Source organism: Aulonocara stuartgranti (genome assembly GCF_965226115.1).
Source record: "Aulonocara stuartgranti genome assembly, chromosome: 7".
Lineage (NCBI taxonomy): Eukaryota > Metazoa > Chordata > Actinopteri > Cichliformes > Cichlidae > Aulonocara > Aulonocara stuartgranti.
In genome coordinates, this window is record NC_138945.1 from 19,062,699 (window position 1) to 19,088,221 (window position 25,523).

The 25,523-nt window shown below is 40.4% G+C and overlaps 1 protein-coding gene across 2 annotated transcripts in view; it reads left to right on the plus strand.

The window, feature by feature from the left end:
- The first annotated feature begins 214 nt into the window (after window positions 1-214).
- kcnt1a (potassium sodium-activated channel subfamily T member 1a) overlaps window positions 215-25,523 on the plus strand; it is a 40,704-nt gene continuing 15,395 nt past the window's right edge. For both annotated transcript variants that reach the window (XM_082542189.1, XM_082542190.1), the window contains exons 1-13: window positions 215-736; window positions 2,846-3,016; window positions 10,803-10,882; window positions 13,008-13,155; window positions 14,555-14,602; window positions 14,889-14,937; window positions 15,590-15,649; window positions 15,941-16,015; window positions 17,991-18,074; window positions 18,779-18,873; window positions 20,054-20,234; window positions 20,312-20,476; window positions 20,603-20,739. In XM_082542189.1, the coding sequence (XP_082398315.1) occupies window positions 570-736; window positions 2,846-3,016; window positions 10,803-10,882; window positions 13,008-13,155; window positions 14,555-14,602; window positions 14,889-14,937; window positions 15,590-15,649; window positions 15,941-16,015; window positions 17,991-18,074; window positions 18,779-18,873; window positions 20,054-20,234; window positions 20,312-20,476; window positions 20,603-20,739 (1,460 nt within the window). In that variant the 5' untranslated portion in view covers window positions 215-569. The remainder of the gene's footprint in view (window positions 737-2,845; window positions 3,017-10,802; window positions 10,883-13,007; window positions 13,156-14,554; window positions 14,603-14,888; window positions 14,938-15,589; window positions 15,650-15,940; window positions 16,016-17,990; window positions 18,075-18,778; window positions 18,874-20,053; window positions 20,235-20,311; window positions 20,477-20,602; window positions 20,740-25,523) is intronic.

Genomic DNA, 25,523 nt, shown 5'->3' on the forward strand with positions numbered 1-25,523 from the left:
AATAAATAAATAAAAAGTCCAAGCGTTGTTCAGACTCCGTGGTCATGCTTATGTTGAAGGCTGAAATGCGCTGATCTCTTGTGTCCTTGCCTAAATGTTAATGTTCCCGTTTCAACTTGAGCTCTGTTGGAGTCTCTGAGGAGACTCAGAGCCTCCAACAGATGGTGCTAAACTCTCTCTCTCTCGCTCTCTCTCCGTCTCTGTCTCCCTCATCATCAAGAGTTGGGTGATAATTCGACAGTTATGTCATGAGGTGTACCCGCACCTCAATAAGCAGAGCTGTGATGTTCGCTGCTGCTGCAGACCTGTCCTCTCTGCGTCCCACAGTGTTTCCCACTCTACACGCTGACAGCCAAGTGATTTCACTCAGCGTGTCCGTTTGAAGAGTTCATCGGGCGGTTGTCACATCGCTGGCAGCCTCTGTCTGTGCGTAGGCTGACACAAACTCACCTTCGAAATGCACCTGGATAGGTGAGAGGGGCGCGCGCGCGCGCACGGTCAAAATCACTTTTAAAGGAGCGCGTGTTTTATCTCCAGGAGTACACTCCTTTTTGGCAGATCACCCTCCGATGCAATTAATCCAGGAAGACGACTTCGCCAAGGGAGACTCAACGCCGACCACCGCAGCACTCCAGTCCGACGGCAGCGCCGGATCTCCGGCCAAAATGTGCAGTGAATGTTACGTGAATCAGTCATTTGTGAACGATGACGGGAGCGTGAACGACCACAAGCCACGGTAAGACAAGCAACAGCTCAGAGACTCCAACAAGTAGCCTCAACCGGCGAACTTCATCCATTATGTGATTGACGAGGATGAAGTTAGATCCTGTATTCATATATATATATATATATATATATATATATATATATATATATATATATATATATATATATATATATATATATATATATATTTATTTATTTATTTTAAAGTATATTCACTTGCGGGTTAGTTTGGGATTTGATTCTAAAAAAAAAATATCAGGAAATTTGCCTGTTGAATAATGTGACTGATGTGACGTAAACGTGTTGCATTGTTTTTCTCATCCATACACAATCTGCTCATCCGTCATCACCTGTTTTGTGTCCAGCTGTTCACCGGTGTGCTGTCTCAGCTTTCAGTGTTGGCCTATAGATGACAGATTATCTGCAGCTCATATGAATCCATTACCAGGGCTGGTGATGCCTGGTTTGACCCGTGCACGCACATGCTTTCTTAAGAACATTTGGGATGATTTTTGGCCAAAACAAAAACCATCTTCTCTTAAAAAATGGATACTGAAGCCATACAGATATATCACATGCATCCATACGTGCTGAACTATTTAAATGTAATAACACATTTTTCATGTCTTCACTTATCTTATGAGAGCTGAATGGTGAACTTTACTCCTGGGTTGTATTTGCTTAGATGGATGAGTTAAACAAAATCACAGTATCAAAATCAAAACATCCCCTTCATCAATCATGCATTAAGTTTGACAAGGTTAATGGAGGACCAAAGCTGACAGACACAGTGATGGAGATTCTGTTTTGTGCAATTCTAAGAGCCTGAAAACGTTATTCGTCTTCACACCAAACCAGGTTCACTTGCATTAATAACTACCCTGCAATGAGTCATATTTTATCAAAGGATGCAATATTTTAATTATAAAGGTGATGTGCTGACCGGCGCTGATCATTTAACAAATATTGAAAGCAAGAGTGTAATCTCACAAAAGCATCCATCCATGCTGCGACAGCCACACAGTTAAAAATATTAAGGCATAAATAACGCCGCTCACTTCACTCTGGAGTTTCTAATTCATCTCATTTCTTCAAGCGACAGAATCAGTTCATCTTCCCACATCATCTTCTCCAGCAGTAAAGGTAAAATCCCACTATGCTGTACTTAACCTTTGCATGTTACTCAGGCTTTCGGGCTGCACATTAGAGAGATGTGTCTCAGCATCTGCAGCCATTCAGAAAAACACAGCAGCTGAAGATTCTTTACTTTCTTTCCCACTGGTTGAGATCAACTTTAATCCAAGTTATGAATCTATAGTGATTCATAATCATCATTCATAATATGAATGATGTGTGGTTGAAGCTGAGCCATATGTTGAACCTGGTAGTGGACAAAATACTCTTGGATATTTTGGAAAAGTGAAGTAATAGTACAAAAATGTAAAAAATATACCACTACATGAACATGCCCTGAATTGAAAGAAGGCACTTTGATCCGTGTCTAAAAAGAAAGGGTATTTTTTTCCATTTCATGCAAGCATGTGTATACTCTGTTAATCTAAAGAAACAAACGCTTCTGTTAACAAAGTTAAATCCTATTAATAAAGTTGTGGAAAGTACTCAGGTCTGTCTTCTATGGTCTGTAAGCAGCACAGGAGCGACATAACCTTGAATGCATGCTAATTTCTGCTTTTAAGCCTGAATCATCACACAGCAGCAGCATTTTAGCCTGTCCCTGCTTCTGTCCCAGGATAGTGAAGAAGCCACAATGCATGGTGCTTCAGGTGAACATATGTTGGCTGGTTCTTCATTACACAAAGATTTTAGCTGCAAAGGTCATTGTTTGGGATTATCTTTACTAAAAATACAAAAATATAAACTTTACAGTACAATATAAAGTATTCATTAGGGGCATTATCCTTTTTGGTCTGATTTTCTGTAACTCCATACCCGGGCCCCGTCAACTGCACTTTTCCATCCCATGTTTACCTTCCTTGCCTCCTTTCCTTCTCCTTGTGCTTCTTGTTTCCTTTCAACATTGGCTCAACTGGCTTCCTTCACTTTTGCACAACTTTCTCTGCCTTCTGTTTCTTTACTTTTCTCCTGTCCCTCCCCCCAGCTCATCCCCAGCCCCACTCCAGACCAAAAACAGCAGCCGCAGTACTGGGGTTATCTTAGACATCTCTACTCTCAAGATGGAGCAGCTAGAGAGCGAGGTGCTTCCTCTGCCACCCCGTTTCCGCTTCAGAGACCTTCTTCTTGGGGACCAGAGCTTCCCGAATGATGACAGGTAGGCAGGAAGCTCTGCTTATAACACACAAACTTGGCTGAGACGTGGTGTTTGAGGTGGTCAGGAACCGAAAGAAGTAAGCTGAGAAGAAACTGTCAAACTTAAAATTTGTACAATTCTGACAGACGCATCAGCTCATAGACATATAACCTTTATAATGGGTGTTATAGGTAGCCTAATATTTCAGCTGTCTATACACCAGTTTAGCAATTTCTCAACATTGAATTTAGCTTCGTATTTCAGGTAATTGTCTCTTAAATTCAGCACTTTTGCTGTTTGCCTATTACTTTTAACAAATTATTTTGACTATTGACCCTTAGCTGAGCTACCTGTGTTAGCTGTTTATTGCTTTTTACTCATCTAAGTTGAGCTGTTGCAACATTTATTGGTAACTCTTAGGTTTTGGTCATATATAATTAGCTGTTTTGCTATTTGTAGTTTACTAATTTGAGTTATTTCAACATTTAGTTGTTACTTTAAGTATTATAAGTATTATAGCTAACATGCCGGCTTTTTATCCTTTCAATGCACCATTTCTTTACGTTTAGCAAACAGCTGTTTGCCCAATAAGATTGGCTATTGATCTCATTTTTGCTTTACTTTAGTGAATGATTAATGTTAGTTAGTTAACATTATTTGCTAACTAGCACTCTCTCAGCAAGCAAGTGTAACAGTTGAGTTAAACGGTGGATGTTTTTTTGTCAGAATCGGTTAGTTGTCCTACTTAGTTTTGTATCCCAAAGCAAGCAGCTGTAATCTTTAAACAAATGCTGCTTAATCCTCTTTAATGTGGACTATTTGGGGGTAAATCTAATAATAAAGAAAAGAAGACCTTGGTTTCTTTTCGCACCATTTTGTGAAGATGAATCTACTATTACTAATAACTGTGCTAATAAATTGTCAGATTAATTGATGTTGGTCAGTAGCCTCTATAAAACGTTATGAAAGCATTAAGTGAAGTAGTGTAAAATGATGACATCTAAAAAAGAGCACACATCCATTATTCCCCCTGTTTTATTTTAAGTGGCTGCTGTTGTTGTTAATTTTTGACTCCAACTGTTTGAATTTTATGTAAGTTATTAGTGTTTTATTTGCAACAGCCCCAAGACATATACAGGGTGAAAAAAACAAGTAAATTGAATTGAATTAAATCTCATCACAGCTCTGTTGGTCGTCCGCGCATGTTGCTTTCACTTATCAAGCGTGCTGATTGCCAGACCTTTTTTTTTTTTTATTCCTGACAAATACTGTTATTTGGAGTTTAATCCCACTTGATTCACCTCTTTGTAGTTGCTGAAAAGGCTTTGTTCATGGAGTGTTTACCAGTGTTTGCCCCCTCCAGACTTTAGCACGTAGGAGCGCAGTCTGAAGTGTTCTCTTTTTCCGGTCTAAGTGGCGTTTGTGTTTAAAAGGTGTCAGAAACGTAGCAGGATTTGCGGCGCTGTCCGTGGTGCTGAATAAGAGGGAGGTGCATGAGAAGCTGTGGAGCAGGTGTCTGTGTACGTATTTGAAGATTGAAGAAGTTTGACTTGAAACACATTTTTCTTTTCTGCGACAACATTGCGACCTACTTCACTGTCAGAATTGAAAATGAGATCTCTCCGTCGGTCTATCTGTCTTTCCTCATCTTCTGCCTTCAGCGCTCTACTCAGCTGCAGCATCTGTGTGTGATGCTTCTGTTTTTCTGAGATCTGCTTCACTGGTTTCCATCCTGAGAATAAAAAACATTCTACTTTAGGGAATTTAGAGACCTTCTTCATTAGTTTAAGCACAAACTCAAAGAATAAGAATTAGGCACTCTTTTTTCTCTTACAGCATAACGTTTTGAAGTGAATTGACGTTCATAATTTGGGTAAGTCAGCTAAAAAGCTAAAACGTCCTCGGGATGTTTATTCAGTGCATAATCGCGTGTTCTCCAGATGGACCGCTGGAGAGGTATGATCAGATGTAATTTTAGAAGTGATAACAGCAGCAGCAAGCATTTCAGACTGTAGAGCTGTTTGTAATATTTGTCATATCTGTTTTGTTTGATGAGGAATAACAACAAGCTCTGCCAATGCTTTTAGTCAAAGATGACCTTTTCTCCAGCTGTCCTCACAGCTATCCTCGTTTTCTCTTCGAGAAAGCTCCAAACCTTTCCAGCTCCTATTTAAATGGTTTCCCGTCTTTTTTTCTGTTCTGTCCCTGCAAATGAGCGCATCTTCTGTCCTTAGGAGATAGTGTTGTTTATAGGGGACTGATGCTTCAGGTTAGCGTTCCAGTGGTCAAGTCAAGAGCTGTGTCTTGAAACCCCAAATGTCACCGGTCACATCTGTCCGGGGAATCATCCCTCACTCAAAGGTTCCTTTCTAAAGGAATCAACACTCAGTAGTGGCAACATAATTTGCCACAACTGAGTCCAATTTCAAAAATATGTCTCAGTTTGCTACATGATCAATGTGTAAAACAACAGAAAAGGTCCACTGCCCAGACTGTCTTGTGTTATATTAAAGCTTGTTTTGTCTGTAGTAGAAAATATCTAAAGTAGATATTAATTGTTTATCTATTATGTAACTTTTAAAGTAGTATAAATGGCTATGATAAAGTTATTTATTAATAGAAAAAGCTGTAAAACATGAAAATACTGTTAAACGTTCATGATCTATGCCCCCCTTTAGATTTTCCAAAGCCTTCCACTGAGCTGGATTGGAGTCTTTGCCAGACCAATTCTGGCCCCCGAGCCTTATGTTTGACTGCCCTGCCTTGACTATCCCCTACCTGATTTTTATCTAAACTTTGTGATCCTGAACACCATGATGTGTCTTACAGGCAGAGGCTGTGATGTAAGGGTGTTCACGTGCAACTCAGAAGCCACACTGAGTGGCTGTACTGGTGTGGGCGAAAGGGGGTTCAAGAGGGATGGCCTTTCCTCCTATTTTCAAAAGCACTGACTGCTGGGGGCAAGGTCATCTATAAATTAGTACTTCAGACATCGCAAATTTAGAGGAGACAAAGAGGTGGGAGACTGAAGGGAGGGTGACTGCCAGATCAGTCCTCTTGATTTTCCTTTCATCTGCACTGCCTGTTCATTTTTCTTTTTGTAAAAGTGCATCATCTTTCTGTTTTTGTCTCAATCCACCACATCCTGCAGAGCAAAGCGAGCGTCATCACCAACTTGTGTTTAGCATGATCAGACAGAAGAACAGACGGTAAGGCGGCACATTCATTGAGACTGTACGAGCTCCGAGTCATGAAAACTTCCTTCCAACAGGCTGAGGGTAGTCTGCTGACATGCTGCTGATGCCAACAGCAAATTAAAACAAATCCGAGTTCATCTGACAATCTCTCTGATATGGCACAGTGAATGTTTACAGCTTTGTGCTGCTGGAGAGGACCATGCTGCAGCAGCAGCAGTTAGGGTTATTCCTGTCAAAGCAACGTTGCTGTGGCAACAGGCCCGCGCAAAGAAGGGAAAAAAATAAAAATAAAAACGAGCTGCGGGAATATATTTCTAAAAATACTCCAACAAGCATCTGAAAATAAAATATATTAAAAAAAAACCGCTTCGTCTATGGTTTCTTATTTTTATCTTCTTATCTTTATCGTGTCGTTTCATAAGTTAAAGCTAAAATCAGTTCATCCTCCGGCAGTGCTGCGCTGGTATTTTAGAGCTGCAGTGAGGCACGTTGGTCATCTGTAGGAATTCAAACTGGTTGCACGACGCAGCTACAGGTGTCCTGCACGATGGATCCGGAGATCCTCATCCCAACCTGGAGGTCGGACACGTTTGGTAGTGGTGACGCCGGGCAGAGGTAGGGCCACGCGGAGAGGAGAATTTACCCTCCGAAGTGCGCACGATGTCCAAATGTTAATGGAAGTGGATGCGCCGGTAAAGAGGCGGGAGAATAATGCTGTCCACGGCTTTTTTCCCCCTTCTCTTTGCTGTGAATTATTATTTTCAGGCGGGAAGAGTCGTAGTTATTACGTATTAGGAGTTATTAGGAGATAAGCAGGAGTTTGATAAGAGGTGGAAAAATAAACAAACAAAAAAAAACCTTCCTATTTATTTATTTATAGGGGCCAGGATCAGAAAGTCATTTCTTCTTTACGCATCGACACTTCTGCTATTATAGAAAGTAAAACGGTATCTTAAGGTCGCTATTGTGGATTATTATGTTCTCAGTTACTCCTGTACTTCTTTTGTTCAAGTGTGAAAACCCCCACTCGCGAATTTGCAAGGTGACTATTTAAAGTAGTCGAAAACGGAAAGGTCTTCAGTCACGAAAACGCGCAAATGTTGACTGCTGAGACGCACATGAACTGAATCTTTGTACATTTTGTTTCAGTCGTACCAATAATTGATTTGTTTTAGCGGTAATTTAAAAGTCAGCTTAGTGTCACATAAATGAGAAGAAAAAACAAATTAACTGAAAGTTTGTAAGATTTTTGGGACTTTTTGCTTGAGGACTTTTTACATATATATTAATCCATATATTTTCTGTCAATTGATGAATGGGCCTTTTGGATTGGAAGCAACAGGTCTATGCTGTTATTGATGAACCCCTCGAGCTGCATTGATTTAATGAAAGCGAGGCAATGATCACACACACACACACTCACACTCGCTGAGCCACAAGCAAGCGTTTAAAAAGATCTAATTGGTCACAGAAGTGTGCGTCTTGTTGCCTGAAACTCCGACGTGACACTGCAGTATGACTAATATCAGACCTCTTCAGTTCGTAATTGTGTGCTCAACAGGAGCTGATTAAGGGCCATTACTTGTACCCATTAGGCCTATGTATGCGTGGGAGGGTATAAGGACGCGATAGACAGACAGACAGACACAGACAGAGATCAATCTGTAGGACTCTCATATACGACAGCACAGCCTCTCATTTGAAGTGTTTCTGCCTCCAGAGCCCATTTCTGTCCCGCTGCTGGCCCCATGTTACAGATGTTTTTAGTTCTCATCGCAGAGCGGTTCTCTCAGTTTTTTTCACTGAAGGGTTTCCATCACTGTGATGTAGTTTTAGTGTCGTGAAGAACTGTAATAGCCATTTTAGTGCCGCATCCAACAACCCACACCGCCCTTTCCCTTCCACTGTGATCCTTTCAGCCACAAGCCAAAACTTGAGATTAATGGAGCATCAGTGAAGCGTTGCAGTTTTTCACCCTTTCTGAAATCCTGCTAATCTCTCTCATGCCTTCCTTTTCATACCTTCCCATGCCCATGCATCAGAAAATAGTACTGCAAAGACAGCACTGAAATTCTCTTTCATTCATAGCGATCAAAGGAGTTTTTGCACTTTCTCTCTTTTTGCCACACAGCAAGAAGCTTGTTTTTAAACCTCCTGGTTCACTGTTGTTTTCTTTACCTGTGTGGGTTTCCCCTGGTGTTCTGGTTTTCTCTTTCAGTCCAAAAACATGCTTGTTAAGTTAATTTGTGGTTTTAAATTGGATGGACATGTGGATGTGAGAGTGTGTGGTGGTTGCCTTTCTTTCTGTGTTAGCCCTGTAATAGTTTGTGCTGTCCTCGGTTCTTCCCATCTTTCAGCCCGTGTCAGCTCAGCTAAGATCCAGCCCCTTACAAGCGAGATTCTTTTCCCCAAGGAATCTCTCCTAATCCCAGCTAGTTTGGATTTAGCATAATTTGATGAGGTATACAGCGCTGTGCAAAAGTCTTGAGTCACTCTTCATTTCCTAATACTTTACTAGGAAAATGAGAAACAGATGCAGTGATTTATTGAGTTGTGCAAACATAGATGGAAATAAGGTAAATGAGATAAAACAGAGTTGGTAGAATTCTAACAAAAGTCAATATTTGGTTTGACCACCTTTAACTTCAGCACAGCCTCAACTCGCTTAGCCTAGCCTTCTTGTCATTTCTTTATGTAGTCTTCAGAAATAGTTCTCCAGGCTTCTTGGAGGACATTCAAAGCTCTTTTATGGATATTGGCCACCTTTTGTTCCCTTCTCTGTCAATATGATCCCACACTGCTTCAATAATGTTGAGGCCAGGATAGGACGAGGCCAATTCTCAGCAGATCCTGGTGTGTTTTAGTTTTCACTGTGTGGTATGATTTTACTGAACTGTGTTTGGGATTATCACCTCGCTGAAAAATGAAGCTATTGCCAAACAGCTTCCTTAAGAATGTCTTCTTGACAGCCATCCTTGTACTGAGACCATTTCTGATAAGGTTTCATTGGATAATTGGAAGATGGATAATTGGAAGGGCTAGATGCAACTCCCAGGTCTTTTGTCAGGTCTTTGCTGGATTTACCTTCCCTATTTCTTAATGACATGACTTTAAAATACTGTTCATCTGTTATAGGTACTTCATTAGACCTGCCACTTCTGATTTTATCCTCAGCTATCCTGGACTTGACTGTCCAGTTTCTTCAAACCTTGTTTCCTCTGCAACACGTTTCCTCAGATATATACCAAGTGTTTAGCTAAGAGCTCTCTGGGAATCACCTTGTTGCTTCTGGTATGTGTAGGCACAATGTGAATTAGTGAAAAAACAGCAAGAAAAACTTTAAAAGACCTTCAGAAAGTCTGGTGAGCCTTTCCTCAAGACAACCTTAAAGAAGTTGTAAGTCTCCCTCCTTCAAAGAGAAATATAAGAAAATAGGAGTGACTCAGAACTTTTGCACAGTACTATATTGACTCAAGCATCTCACCAGCTGGCACGAGTAATAAGCCAAGCGATACAGTAGCAACAGCACAGGCAGTCAGTTGTTGGCAACAGGGTCTTACATTTGAAGTGTCTTCTTTTTGGGAGTTTTCATGTTCTCATTGTGCCCGTGTTGTTTTTCCTTGGGAGTCACGACAGTTTGAAAAAAATGTCACAGGCACTCAAACTAGATTGGACCTCCACATCAAAACCTGATGGATGGGCTGATGCTGTCACAGGGATGCAGGAGGATCAGTCTTTGACAGCTTTGAGAGTGCACAAACGCAGCTGTGTGGGGAGATGCAGTGATTTCTAATTTAGCATAAATATGAGCAGCAACAGGATTAGGATGAGAGATACTGAAAATGTTACTAAGGCATACCAGAATAAAAATGAATCTCCTCACACTCAAGATATTTTCTCAATAACCACAGTTAATTTGTAAAGGAGTCACTGATGAATATACATTTTCATCTTCATTATATCATTCTTAATAGCAAATACAAACGGGTGTGCACAATGTCTCGCACAACATGTGTAATCCTTCTGTGGGATGGTGCAGAAACAAATCTAATATTCATTTATGCACAAGCGCGTCTTTTCATTCCATTTCTGGATGTTGGATTTCTCATCATAAAACATGCTTTGGTCTGATATGGAAATCTAGCAATGCCACTGATAGATGTCACTGACACAGTGATATCTGCATAAACTGTTCCCATCTACTATATGACCTTTTTAATGATGATATCAGAGGAATAGAAAAAAAAGGCTCTGTTCTCTTCTCTTTTCCTTTTAAAATATGAATGTTGTTGTCTTGCATACAAAAAATGTGCAAAAATATTTACCTTCGTCTCTTTTAACTTCACTCCTGGCTAAAATGATGCTCCACTCTAGCAGCTGCTCTTTGGTTTCTTCAGTTGAAACTGCGTGGCCTACAGGAGTCCTGTCATGTAATTGGAAACTAAATCAGACACAGATAATTACATAACTCTCCTCAGGCAGATAATTACAAAAACAGCATTATGAATATTCATGCTGTATTAAGGTCGTCGGTTTGAAAAACATCTTCGTATCTCTGTTAATGCTGCTGATTCTTGTGTGACTGTCTCTCTCCCTCTCTTACCTGTTAGGGTGCAGGTAGAGTTTTATGTGAACGAAAACACTTTCAAGGAGCGCCTGAAGCTTTTCTTCATCAAAAACCAAAGATCAAGTAAGTGGATGGTACCGGCCACCATCTCATGTTCTTACGATGAGTGCTGCTTAATTGAAAGGGCACATTAAAGGGCAACGCGACAAAAGCAAACCCAGAAAGCTGTGCATAATAAGACCCAAATGTGTAAAGAAGGGGAAATAATGATTGAATATGTACATTTGCTGACTTCTAAAGAACAGTTTTAAATTTTCATGGTAGTTATATATTAATTTTAATATCAATTAAAAATCCAGAAAAGACTCATTATATGAAGAATTGTGAATTGATTTGTATGTCACTGAGTGAAATAAGTATTTGATCCTCTACAACCCAGCCAGAATTATTCTGATTCCTGCAGATTGGTAGTATGTGTCAATTGCAATCAATCAAAAAATCAGCCAAGCAATTAGAGATGGTCCTGATCTCAAGTCATTATGTGTATAAAGCACACCTGCCCACAGAATCTGTTTCATCCATTCCAACTGCTCCACCACCATGGGCAAGACCAAAGATCTGCCAAAGGACATCAGGGATGAGATTGTAGACCTGCACAAGGCTGGAATGGGCTACAGTTGTTGGTGTGATTATTCAGAAATGGAAGAAATATAAAATGACCATCAGTCGCCTTCAGTCTGGAGCTCCATGCAAGATCTTGCCTCATAGGATGATCACGAGAAAGGTGGTGGATCACCCAAAACCACATGGGTGGAGCTTGATAATGATCTTAAGGTAGTTGAGGCCACAGTCACCAAGAACTCCACTGGTAACATACTACTACACTGTAAGGAATTGATATAGATTGATATGTTGCTGCACCCTGCAGGGCGATCGTGGCTCAAGAGTTGGGAGTTCGCCTTGTAATCGGAAGGTTGCAGGTTCGAGCCCCGGCTTGGACAGTCTTGGTCGTTGTGTCCTTGGGCAAGACACTTCACCCGTTGCCTACTGGTGGTGGTCAGAGGGCCCGGTGGCGCCAGTGTCCGGCAGCCTCACCTCTGTCAGTGCGCCCCAGGGCAGCTGTGGCTACAATGTAGCTTGCCATCACCAGTGTGTGAATGGGTGGATGACTGGATATGTAAAGCGCTTTGGGGTCCTTAGGGACTAGTAAAAGCGCTATATAAATACAGGCCATGTCCCCTGCTCAATTGGGCACATGTACAGGCCCATCTTAAGCCGCGAGAGTTGAGACTCTGGTGTGGAATTTGTGGTTTTCAGGGTTTCTATCGTCAACTCGGTTTCCCTGGGTCTTTTCCCACGTTGCAGTTGTGTGTCTTATTTTGAATGAAATATTTAATAATAATATGATCCAAAGAACACAATCCCCACAGTCAAGCACAGAGGTGGAAACGTTGTGCTTTGGGGCTGTTTGGGGCAATCCGATGATGGACACCTTCATCAGATTAATGGGGCAATGGACTGGGCAGTGTACCATAAAATCTCTTCTCTCAGCCAGAACACTGAAGATGGGTCTTCCAGCATGACAGTGACTTAAAAGAAACCACAGAGCCAACAAAGGAGTGATTAAAGAAGAAGCAAATTAAGGTGATGGAGTGGCTTAGCAAGTCTCCAAATCTCAGTCCTGGAGAAAATCTGTGGATGGAGCTGAACCTTTGAGTTGCCAAGCAGCAACCACGAAACCTAAAGGATTTAGAGAGTTTCTGTAAAGAGGAGTGGGCTAAAATTCCCCCTGAGATGTGTGAAACATGGTGACCAGCTACAAGAAACATATTGCCGCTGTGCTTTCCAACAAAAGTTTCTCCCCCAAGTATTAAGTTAGACTTTGCTTAAGAATCACTGACATGAAAATCAATGATATAATTCATGTAATTTGTTTTTTCTGGATTTTTGGTTGATGTTTTGTCTCTCTCCAAAAAACTATAAAAATTATAAAAATATTTTAAAAATTAGAGACAAACTTACAAATTCAGCCCGGGATCAAATGATTATTTCCACCATTGTATGAGAACACCTGTGGAGAATCCCAGATGTTTTTTCCTTACCTGTCAGAGATTTACTCTGAAGAAATGACACTGTGTTAAATACAGTTTAAACTTAAACACAGGAAAGCCTATGTACACACTGTCACAATAAATCTTACTTACAAATAAGATTTATTTATACAAATCTTATTTTCTTTTGCCTTCAGGCCTCAGGATTCGTGTGTTCAACTTTTCCCTGAAGCTGCTCACCTGTCTGCTGTACATCATCAGAGTAATGACAGACAACCCCGCTCAGAGCGCAGGCGCCAGCCACAGCGCTGCACAGCAAAACGCTCCCAGTGGCAACAACAAATGGTTTGTTTAAAATAAAGGTTTTCAGGTCAAGTCGAGGATTTTTATCAAGCACATTCTAACGCAATGTTATCACAACACTCTCAAAAAATGAAAAAAACAATTATAATGTTAAGATTTGTTATTCATCCATTGCAGTTGATTAATTCTTTAAAGGAAAGCAACAAAAAAAGGTGAAAAAAGAAGCTAAACTGCAAATAAAATGCCGAGTACTGAGTACTGAATATAAGGTTACTGGTTAAGGTTGCTCTGCATATTATATGTAGGAGGACTGTTCCACAGGTCGGGATCATAATATCTATTTAGAAGCCCTGGAGTCTGCGTAATCACAGCAACAGCAGCCTCCTTTGGTGTCATTTAGATGACACAGCATGCTCATGTGCGATACTATATATAGGATACTGTATCTATTGTACGCATCATAAGACCTAAATGTCACATACTATGATTTACTCATGAAAGTGGTCCCTTTCTCATTTTTTAAAAACCAAATTATTATGAATTGAATAAATATTATGTGTAAAACTGCCAATTCTAGAGCTGCTACACGCAAACGAGTGCAGACCTCCCAGTTTGCATCTGTTCATCTAGAGTCGCCTCTCAGTGACTCTAGATAACTTTAGGCCAGTCAGTGGTGATCTGTAGAGGTAATGTCTCATTCCAGTGTCTGCCCCATCAACTTTTTGCTGTGCTTTATCTATCTGCTGTTGTGACCATGAATAACTGGTAATCAGAGTTTGATTCCACAGATAGTCACCTCAGAACAAGAAGCTCCTGGGCTTGACTCCACCAGCAGTGTGGGGCCTTTCTGTGTGGATTTTGCATGTTCCCTTTGTGCTTGCATGGTTTCTCCCAGAATTAGTTTGGCTTACTCCCACAGTCCAAACATCAGGCATTTCAGTTTAATACTAATTCCAGTGATTCTAAATTGGCTGTAGGTGTGAGTATAAAAGCGTTTTGTTATATGAGAAATATAACAAAGGTTCAACTTTGATGACTGAAGATATGTCTTATAGGACCAATAGATAAAGCAAAGATTTGCTTATAGGACAGAACAGGAAGCCTTTTCTCTTTTCCATACAGTTATCTATGAGGAGCTGGCCAGCTCCTTTGGGTGGTTAACTTGATTAATTGGCTTGTTGTGTGCTTTAATTTTTACACAAATCAAATGATCATTAATAAATAAATGTATGTTTCATATTTAAGTTTTTAAAATTTTTAAAAAGTGTGAAAAGATCTAGCATTCTATTTTAATTCAGTATGAAGATTTAGGAACTCATACTTTGCTTTAATAAACTGACGTGTCTACGATCTAGTTCAGCTGCAGAAATCCTCCCATGTTCATGTTTCACTTCCTGCTATTTTGCTGCCTTCCTCCCTTACCATCATCACTACTCCACAGTGTCGACTGTCAGTGGAACGGTTCAGTGCAGGACAGAGAAATTAACTGGTAAGCAGCAAAAGGTGTGATTTCTTTCAGCTCTTTGTTTGGTCTGATACCTCATTTCTTCCATTCACCTTATTAGTTATTCTGGCAGGCCATCGGTGTTTTCATTATCGGATTTTCCCTTTTTATCAACATTTATGTAAAGAGATCCCTGCCAGCTTGGTCTTCTGTTTATCTCACGTTGTCACTGATGGTATAGACACCAATCATGTACAATTTTTCTTTGATTTGGAGGGAATTTGTTGTTAAATGTAGTACAATTGTCACTGTTGTGTGCTCTCTCTGTCAGGGAGTTGATCTTCTGGGTGGATAGGAAGCTTCCTGTCTGGGCCATTCAAGTGAGTCACAAGAGAAGAAAGAGCACATAAAGCAAAACTTTCAATGACTTTCACTGAGTTGCATAAACTTGTGTGTGTGTTTGCCGGCCTCATTGGCACAGCTGGTACAGTTTGTACCTTGTGAGTGTCTGTGTGCGTGCATGTGTGTGTCATTGTGACAAATTGTCCTGGAAACATCTTCTGTAAGTGGAACTAGCACAAAGCCATTTTGAGTTCTCGGGCAGGTCTTTATCTGTCTGTCTGTCTGTCTCTCTGTATATCTGTCTGTCTGTCTGTCTGTGGACAGATTTCAACAGCATAGCGTCACAACCGTGCAAGATTCAAGATACTTTACAGGTGTGTAGTTGAAAATGATGGCCGATTTTTAAAGACGGGGGTTCTCCGACCCATGTGTACTCACACGATCAGGTAACAGTGTAGCAGTGACTACATGGGTCGTGTGTCAGAACATCAACATATTGACAGGTGTTGCAACTGGAGTGATCCCATCTCTGCTTTCAATTGTGCTGTTGACCAAATATTTGACTGTCTAATGCAAACCATAAATGTCTGATCGTCATGTGAAAACATGGTGAGCGTCATTCTTAGAAGATTATTTGTGACAACGCTGTTGTAAATAATTAAGTATGTCTTATATCCTGTTTTTGCACAGGTGATTGTGGCCATCATTAGTTTCCTGGAGACTATGTTACTAATGTATCTGAGTTACAAGGTAAGACAGAGTGTGCTAAAAAAAGCACTCTGGCTTCAAACATGATTAATGCATTCTGTACAATTAATCACTTACAATGTGCTAGATTGACAATCCATAAGTGGTGCAATTAGACCAAGTCATTTGTCAAGGCTACATTAAAGACAGACAGTAATTGCAGGATATGGCTGAGGTGAAGGAATAAGTGGTTTTGCAGGGTGACAGACAACAATGAATCTCTGCAGTGACTCACTGTCTTTTGTGTGCTTACAGATGAAAGTGTTAAAAGTCTGTGCCTGTTTTTACTTTTAGGGGAACATTTGGGAGCAGATATTCCAGGTGTCCTTTCTTCTAGAGATGATCAACACAGTTCCCTTCATCATTACGGTAAAAGTTTTACCATGACAACCCTGAAATGTGCTTTATTATGCAGAAGCACTCCATGAAAAATTAAGCACATCCTATGATTCAGAAGCTTGTGGAATCACTTTTAGCAGCAATAACTTTAATAGTTAGCAACCATTTTCTATATGATTATATCACTCTCTCACATTGATGTGGAGGAATTTTAGCCCACTCTCTTCTGCAACATTGCTTCAGTTCACTGAGTTTTGCAGTTTATTTATGCACAGCTCTTTTAATTCAATTCAGTTCAATTCCATATATTTATACAACACCAAATCACACAACAGTCGCCTCAAGGCGCTTTATATTGTAAGGTAGATCCTACAATAATACATACAGAGAAAAGGCCAACAATCATATGACCCCTATGAGCAAGCACTTTGGCAAAAGTGGAAAGGAAAAACTCCCTTTTAACTTTGTTATAGATTTGATGCTTTACTTGAGCTCATTGTCCCGTTAAACATGTGGCCTCTGGAATTATTGCTATACAGAGGAGTTTGTGGTTGATTCTAAGACTGCAAGGTCCCCAGCACCTGTTGCTGCAAAATAAACAAATCGTCACCCCTCTACTGTGACGATTTGATAGTTGGTATAAGGTGTTATGCTATGTCCACCTCTGGGAAGATTGGTTACTATCTTGAATGTTTTCCACTTTTGAAGAATCATTCTCATTGTATGAAGGATTGTATGCATTGTATAAATGATGGACGTAATACTCCCTCCCAGATTGATGAGCAGCAGCAGTTGCTTCTCAAAGATGGTTGCTGAGTTCTTTCGTCTTCCGTATTGTGTTAAAGCACACTGAATGCTCTGGACCAGCAAACTGCAAAAACTTCTGCTCCTGTAATACCCTCATTAGGTGTACTCACGCATAATGATGGTCTCTTAATCAGCACCTGGCTGCTACTTAACCTCTTAGGTCCGATTGGTAGGGTGTACTGGATTTTTTTACACACTCTTCTGCTTAGGTTTACTGTCATGTTGTTGTTACTCCAAATGTATTTATCTGTTCTTAAGATAATGTTTTTTGATTATATTAAGATAGATAGAATCTAAAGAGGGTGTACTTTCTAATGGATGGCACCTTGATTTGTGGTGGCCAGATGGCCAGAAAAAAATAATCATTTCAAGCTCAGCAGAATTGTCTCTTTAAAGAAGTCTTGGCCTTGCTACTCTAAAAGATAAAACAAGTTTCATTAAGGACTAGTTTGTTGGTGCCAAACTACATCAATCTGCAGGACAAGTGTGCATCTGCCTGTCACAAGAGGGTCATCAACATTCAAATCATTGCCCTTGCTGTAATTAATGCTGCATGCTTGCTTTGATTAGCTCTTATATGAAAATGCTCAACTACAACAAGTACTAGAGAGGTAACACTGACATTTTGTGCAGATTGAGCTACATGGACAGAGAAGATAGAACTACAAACATCATAGCTGACTAAGACAGTGCAGAGTATTCCTCTTTAATGGTAAATGGTAAATGGCCTGTATTTATATAGCGCTTTTCTAGTCCCTAAGGACCCCAAAGCGCTTTACATATCCAGTCATCCACCCATTCACGCACACATTCACACACTGGTGATGGTAAGCTACATTGTAGCCACAGCCACCCTGGGGCGCACTGACAGAGGCGAGGCTGCCGGACACTGGCGCCACCAGGCCCTCTGACCACCACCAGTAGGCAACGGGTGAAGTGTCTTGCCCAAGGACACAACGACCGAGGCTGTCCAAGCTGGGGCTCGAACCGGCAACCTTCCGATTACAAGGCGAACTCCCAACTCTTGAGCCACGATCGCCCCCATAATGATTCTGGGTATAAAAACGTTACACAATAATACTTAAAAGTTTTAATTTTCACAGGTAGCACGTTTAAGCTGCAGACATATGACCCACTGCTGTGAGATTTTTATTGTTTGAGAAAACTCTGAAATGAAGTGTTTTCTACCTCTCCTCAGATTTTCTGGCCCTCGATAAGGAACATTTTCATTCCTGTGTTTCTCAACTGCTGGTTGGCCAAATGTGCTTTGGAGAATATGATCGTAAGTCAAAGCAGTTAACTGAATTTTGTCTATTAATGACCAGTTTTCAACAGCTTATTGATTTACTTCAGACATTTTAACTGCACTGATTTATAGAGGCCTTCGTACTCCCCGACATCCACACTGTAACAACAAAAAATCCTTCTTTGGTTCTGCTCTGTTTGTGCTGCACACAGGAGGGAGCTCATTAGGGATTATTTTCAGTGCTGTGTGCATTTTATCATGTTGCTCTGCAGACTGCAGTGGGGAGCATACAAGAGTAGAAGCATCTGCAACCGCTAAACGAATTCACAATTAAATGGAACAGGGGTAGACGCAGTGTCACTGATTATAAGCATTTGTATCCTTGGGAAACACAGTGGTCCAGTGGTAGTACTCACTGTCACCTCACAACAGGCAGGAGCTTAGTTCAAATCCAGACTGGTCCTATTGCATGCCTTCACTGTGTCTGCTTGGGTTTGCTCCAGGTATTCCAGCTTCCTCCCACAATCCAAAAAACATGCATGGGGTTGGATTAATTAGAGATCCTAAATTGACTCTAGATGTGACCTATTATCTGTCTCTGTGTATTAACCCTACAACAGTGTACCCTCGTCCTGTGACAGCTGTGATAGGCTTCAGCCTCCCCCTATAACTCTGAATTTGATAAGCAGAAGAAAATGAATAGGTTTTTAACTATAACTGCTGTATGTTGTTTATGGTAGAACGATGTCCATCGAGCGATCCAGAGGACCAACTCGGCCATGTTTAACCAGGTCCTCATTCTGATCTGCACCCTGCTCTGCCTCGTCTTCACTGGGTGAGCCTGCCTCTGCAGGGACTGTAAAACCATTCTGTTCAGAGTGGTGACATATTGTGCTTCTGTCTGTGTTTGCTAAAATGTGAAAGAACTGTGCAGATTTTTATTTATATTTTTAATAATTACTAAGCGATACTAAAAATGGTGATCCAGATAATTCCAAATATTATGGGAGCATAACTTTGACAGTGCTGTTTAGTTCACTGCAGGGTAGTTAAACTCATAGACAGTACGTAAAACACAGATGTAACCATGATTATGTGAGCTGTTTATAAACTGTTGTTTTGAAGCCTGGAGCTGAGCATTTTCACCATCAGCGTCTTGGTTTTTGGAAACCAGAGGTGACAAGCAATGGTTGGCTCTGACTGAGAAATCGAGTGACTCTGTGCACTCATATGGTAGCGACCTGCCAATCACAAGGCAGGCGGACTCCAAAATATACCCTGCTTTATTTAACTCTGAATGGGGCCATAAAATTAAAAATATGAAAATCATGTTATACAGATGATTCAAAACTAGCAATTGAGATCATAATCATAATTATATTAATGAAGAAAACTGCAAAACAAACTAATAAAGTAAACAAATCCACTGATTTATCCATGTGTGGCTGATGCCATCACAGTGAGACAGCTGACGTCACATCTCCTGGCATCCACCGTGTTTTTGTGTTATTTCAGCTTGCTGTATACTCTTGCTTTTTGTGACCTGGTAAATGTGACACTGTTGCCGCAGCCGAGTGCAAAACAAGCGTATGAGATCACATTTCAGTGATATAGCCGTACAGGAACTTAGACATTTTCAGATTATACAGTGGAGGTTGATGCAACAGCTTTAAAAGAAGAGAATTTACAGTGAAAACTTTGAAAAGCACCCACCAGCTTTGTGCTTTGATTTCTTCTACTCTATACTACTGGTTAAAGTATAATTGTAACGGTGAAGAGTGATCCAAACCATTTTTGCTAGCTGAGAAATGCTCAAAATGAATTAAAATATCAGTTATGAAGTCAAAATGACAAACAAAAGCTTAATGTTTATTTTTTATTAATATTTAAACAAACCTTTTAGTTGTTAATACAGCATATTTATTTATCTATTCCTTGTGGCCTCTATGTCCAGGTTCATAACCAACCTACATGCTGTAGCTGTATATGCTGACTTCGTATTTGTTTGTATACAGCACGTGTGGGATTCAGCACCTGGAACGAGCAGGCAAAAACCTCTCCCTCTTCACTTCGTTCTACTTCTGCATTGTCACCTTCTCCACTGTGGGCTTCGGAGATGTGACTCCCCGCATATGGCCTTCCCAGTTACTGGTAGTCATCATGATCTGCGTGGCCCTGGTGGTGCTGCCTCTTCAGGTACAAAGATACTGAAATAATCTTTGGATCCGTTTACATTTCCTCGTGTGACCTCTGCATCGCGTGCTGCTTGTCAGTTTGAAGAGCTGATCTACCTGTGGATGGAGAGACAGAAGTCTGGGGGGAATTACAGCCGCCACAGAGCACAGACAGAGAAACATGTTGTGCTGTGTGTCAGCGCACTCAAAATAGACCTGCTCATGGACTTTCTCAATGAATTCTACGCTCATCCACGACTGCAGGTAACGACCGTTACATACACGTGCTCGAGGTTTACTTACAAGTGATAATGACTGACATGGTGTGTCTCCATTTACATAGAAATTCCTCTTTTGAGATACTGATGTGGTTCTTACATAATCTTCAAGGATTACTATGTGGTGATCCTGTGCCCAACTGAAATGGACCTCCAGGTGCGAAGGGTGCTGCAGATCCCTCTGTGGTCTCAAAGAGTCATCTATCTGCAAGGGTCTGTCCTCAAAGATCAGGATCTGCTTAGAGCCAAGTAAGTTACAGTTCCTATAACTAGATTATACTTTAACTGTGACTTTTTCCAATATATAATCCTGTGAAAAAAAGAGACTCTTCACAGGACTGTTTGCAGTCCTGTTAGAAACTAATCACACCCTTCCCGCTTCCAATAGGAATTAAGAGGGTAAGTAACACTTAGCCCTGCTAATCAAATGTACTTGATTAACTGATCATCAGCAAGTTAGAACACCTCTACAAAATTTTGTCAGTTTGCTAATCTTAACACAATTAAAACAATGCAACAGCCTCAGGAGTCACACTGTGCAATTCTCAGAGAAACTGGACCCCAGAGCTACATCTCAGACTTTACAGGCTTCAGCTAGTATGTTAAATGTAAAGGTTTATGACAGTACAATGAGAAAAAGACTGAACAAGTCTGGCTTGTTTGGAAGGGAGAAAGCGACATAACAGCACAGCATAGCACAGCGGGTTTGCCAAGTTGCATCTGAACCACACGACTTCTGAAACAATGCCCTTTGCACAGATGAGACCAAATGTGAGGCCATCTGTCCAACAGCTAAAACTTGGGCTCAAACTGGGTCGTGCAACAGGACCAAGATCTCCAGACAAATCTACAATCTTGTTTATTATTTCCTTACGCCTGGTGCACTTTCTTTTGGTGTTATGGTTTCATGTCCCTCTTGTTTTCCCACACTGTTAGTTTATTGTCTCCTTAGTCCTGGTCTTTTATTTTGGGAACCTCTTGTCTCTTGTGTTTTGTATTCAATTCTGCTTCCCCTCTTTCATTATCTGTAATTAGTTTCAGCTGTTTTCCCACCTGTTGCCTGTTTCCATGTTATCCTGTGTTTGTATATAAAGCCTCAGTCTCCTTTTTGTCCTTTGTTGTATTTTTCCTAGTTCTATATTTCCCTTGAATACTAGAAGTTTTGGTTTTCTTGTTTTTAACTTGCATTATTTTGTACTTGGTGTAAGTTTAGCATTTTAGCCGCTTTTAAGTTTACCCATTGTCTTCCAAGTCCTGCTTTTTGCATCCATCTTCTGCCTGCTACACAGCTGCTTCTGACACAAATGCCAACAAACATCAATGAAATGAAGGAAAATTGCAGTCAATAACATTGATTAGGGACGTGGTAAAAGTTTGGAACACTGTCCATCATTTACTGAAATGCGCCATGTTGGTGCTCATTTTGTGGGAGACTAAAAATTGCTTTATTATATAAAATTTTACAATCATTGTGTAATCTTTACTGAGTTCGCAGAATAGTATTAAAGCACAGAATGAATATTGGGAGGGGAGAGGATGGGAGTTGAGCTGTTGAAGCCCATATTATTAGTTAATGCAGTCCTTAGAAACCCACTATAAGTGGTTAAGTGTAAGTGTAAACATAGTCATAATAAAATACTGTTTTATTGTGTTTGCTTCACTGTGTTTGGCAAGGGAGAAAACATTTTGAGAAGAGGTCAGAGTGATGTGAGAATTTTATTTCTAAATAAATTCAATTGGGCCCCAAAGTATTTGTGCTTGACTTCAAAAGAATGCTACTAGAATGAAAATGAACAAATGGAAATACAGCTTGGATCAAATCCGTAGTTAAGATGTTAAGATAAATGTCAAACTTCCCATTACAAAGAATAACATAGATATTGAAAGAGAAAGTTGAAAAATGAAATGGTTTCAAGACTGACCTTTGTTGAAATTGTCTTTTTCCCCTTTTTTCTCAGTCAAATAGCTCTGTGTGCTGTTTTTTTCAGTTTGTTTGTCTTTCTTGGTTTCCTGTTGATTGGTTATGTTAAAAATATAATAATGTACTGGTGTCATATTCATAAAGACAGTTTTATGGATTCCTTTTATCATCTGACATCTGCACCTCATTTGTTTCCAATTAAATCATCTACAGTGGCTCCCAAAAGTTCATATTTCACATTCTGGGAAAGGTACTGATAATTCTTGCAAACTGTCAGTAGGACTTAAAAGACTATTGTCCTACCAATCCTTAATATTACCCTGATATTCTCTTCTTCTTTTCTTAGTAAATAGGCTTGTCAGAGCCATTGTTTGGCCTCATACTCAGACAACACTGTAATTATTCATTCAAGCTATACTCATTCCTTTTGAAAGTGAACCGATAGAGGGACTGCTCTTCTGAAGAAAGGCAACATAATCTGTCTCACATTCTTCTGATACTTTGGAGTTGTGAAAGATTCATGAGGGAGACTATGGAACATTGTAACAATGATGAAAGGCATAAAAACTTGTTGTCAATCTGTATGTCAAGTCAGGTTTATTTTTGTAGCCATAATGACATCTATGACTCAGTTGAATTTTATTTATGTCGTACCTCTCATACAAGTCCAATTTGACAAACATCCAGTATGCAGAGCTGCAGCCAAGCTTAAGCGATAAATCCAGGAATTTTGTACAGCGCATTACAGTTAATTTGCATATTTGTGGTAATCGTATACAGTCTTGATTTATGTACGGCTGTTTGAAAAACTTCACAGGGATTCTTTCAGTGAAGTTGTGACAAAGGTGATAAAGATGAAGGTGTTCAATAGACAGAACCACACCAGGAACAGCCCAGATATACAGGGAGTGCAGAATTATTAGGCAAGTTGTATTTTTGAGGAATAATTTTATTATTGAACAACAACCATGTTCTCAATGAACCCAAAAAACTCATTAATATCAAAGCTGAATGTTTTTGGAAGTAGTTTTTAGTTTGTTTTTAGTTTTCGCTATTTTAGGGGGATATCTGTGTGTGCAGGTGACTATTACTGTGCATAATTATTAGGCAACTTAACAAAAAACAAATATATACCCATTTCAATTATTTATTTTTACCAGTGAAACCAATATAACATCTCCACATTCACAAATATACATTTCTGACATTCAAAAACAAAACAAAAACAAATCAGCGACCAATATAGCCACCTTTCTTTGCAAGGACACTCAAAAGCCTGCCATCCATGGATTCTGTCAGTGTTTTGATCTGTTCACCATCAACATTGCGTGCAGCAGCAACCACAGCCTCCCAGACACTGTTCAGAGAGGTGTACTGTTTTCCCTCCTTGTAAATCTCACATTTGATGATGGACCACAGGTTCTCAATGGGGTTCAGATCAGGTGAACAAGGAGGCCATGTCATTAGTTTTTCTTCTTTTATACCCTTTCTTGCCAGCCACGCTTTGGAGTACTTGGATGCGTGTGATGGAGCATTGTCCTGCATGGAAATCATGTTTTTCTTGAAGGATGCAGACTTCTTCCTGTACCACTGCTTGAAGAAGGTGTCTTCCAGAAACTGGCAGTAGGACTGGGAGTTGAGCTTGACTCCATCCTCAACCCGAAAAGGCCCCACAAGCTCATCTTTGATGATACCAGCCCAAACCAGTACTCCACCTCCACCTTGCTGGCGTCTGAGTCGGACTGGAGCTCTCTGCCCTTTACCAATCCAGCCACGGGCCCATCCATCTGGCCCATCAAGACTCACTCTCATTTCATCAGTCCATAAAACCTTAGAAAAACCAGTCTTGAGATATTTCTTGGCCCAGTCTTGACGTTTCAGCTTGTGTGTCTTGTTCAGTGGTGGTCGTCTTTCAGCCTTTCTTACCTTGGCCATGTCTCTGAGTATTGCACACCTTGTGCTTTTGGGCACTCCAGTGATGTTGCAGCTCTGAAATATGGCCAAACTGGTGGCAAGTGGCATCTTGGCAGCTGCACGCTTGACTTTTCTCAGTTCATGGGCAGTTATTTTGCGCCTTGGTTTTTCCACACGCTTCTTGCGACCCTGTCGACTATTTTGAATGAAACGCTTGATTGTTCGATGATCACGCTTCAGAAGCTTTGCAATTTTGAGACTGCTGCATCCCTCTGCAAGATATCTCACTATTTTTGACTTTTCTGAGCCTGTCAAGTCCTTCTTTTGACCCATTTTGCCAAAGGAAAGGACGTTGCCTAATAATTATGCACACCTGATATAGGGTGTTGATGTCATTAGACCACACCCCTTCTCATTACAGAGATGCACATCACCTAATATGCTTAATTGGTAGTAGGCTTTCGAGCCTATACAGCTTGGAGTAAGACAACATGCATGAAGAGGCTGAAGTGGACAAAATACTCATTTGCCTAATAATTCTGCACTCCCTGTAAAGTAAAGGATATAAAGGAATAATTATCTGGTGCTTTGCTTAATTTGTAAGTTTGCTTACCTCAAAAAAGTCTTTGATTTTTATGGTAGTTTCATTTGAATTTTAATAGAGAGAATATCAAACAAAATCCAGAAAAAATACATTACATAGAAGTTAGAAACTGATTTGCATATGATTGAGTGAAATAAGTATTCGATCCTCAAGCAAAACATAACTTAGTACTTGGTACCCTTGTTTGCAACAGCGACAGCAAGATGTTTCTTGTAGTTGCAGACAGGAGGGATTTTGTTCCGCTCCTCCTTCCAGAAACTCTCTCCTTTATGTTTGTTGGCTGCTGCTTGGCAACTCAAAGCTTCAGCTGCCTCCACAGATTTTCTATAGGATTGAAGTCTGGAGACTGGCTAGGCCACTATATGAACTTAATGTGCTTCTTCTTTAGCCACGCCTCTGTTACCTTGGCAGTATGTTTTGGGTCAAGGTCATGGAAAAACAGCCCCAAATTATTTTTCCAACTCTGTGCTTGACTGTGAGGATGACTTTGGGTCATACTTAGTATTAATCTTTCTTCAAAGTCCAAGTTGATGCTGAAGAGCTTGATTTTGGTTTCATGTGACCACAGCGCTCTCTCTGGATCATTTAGATGTT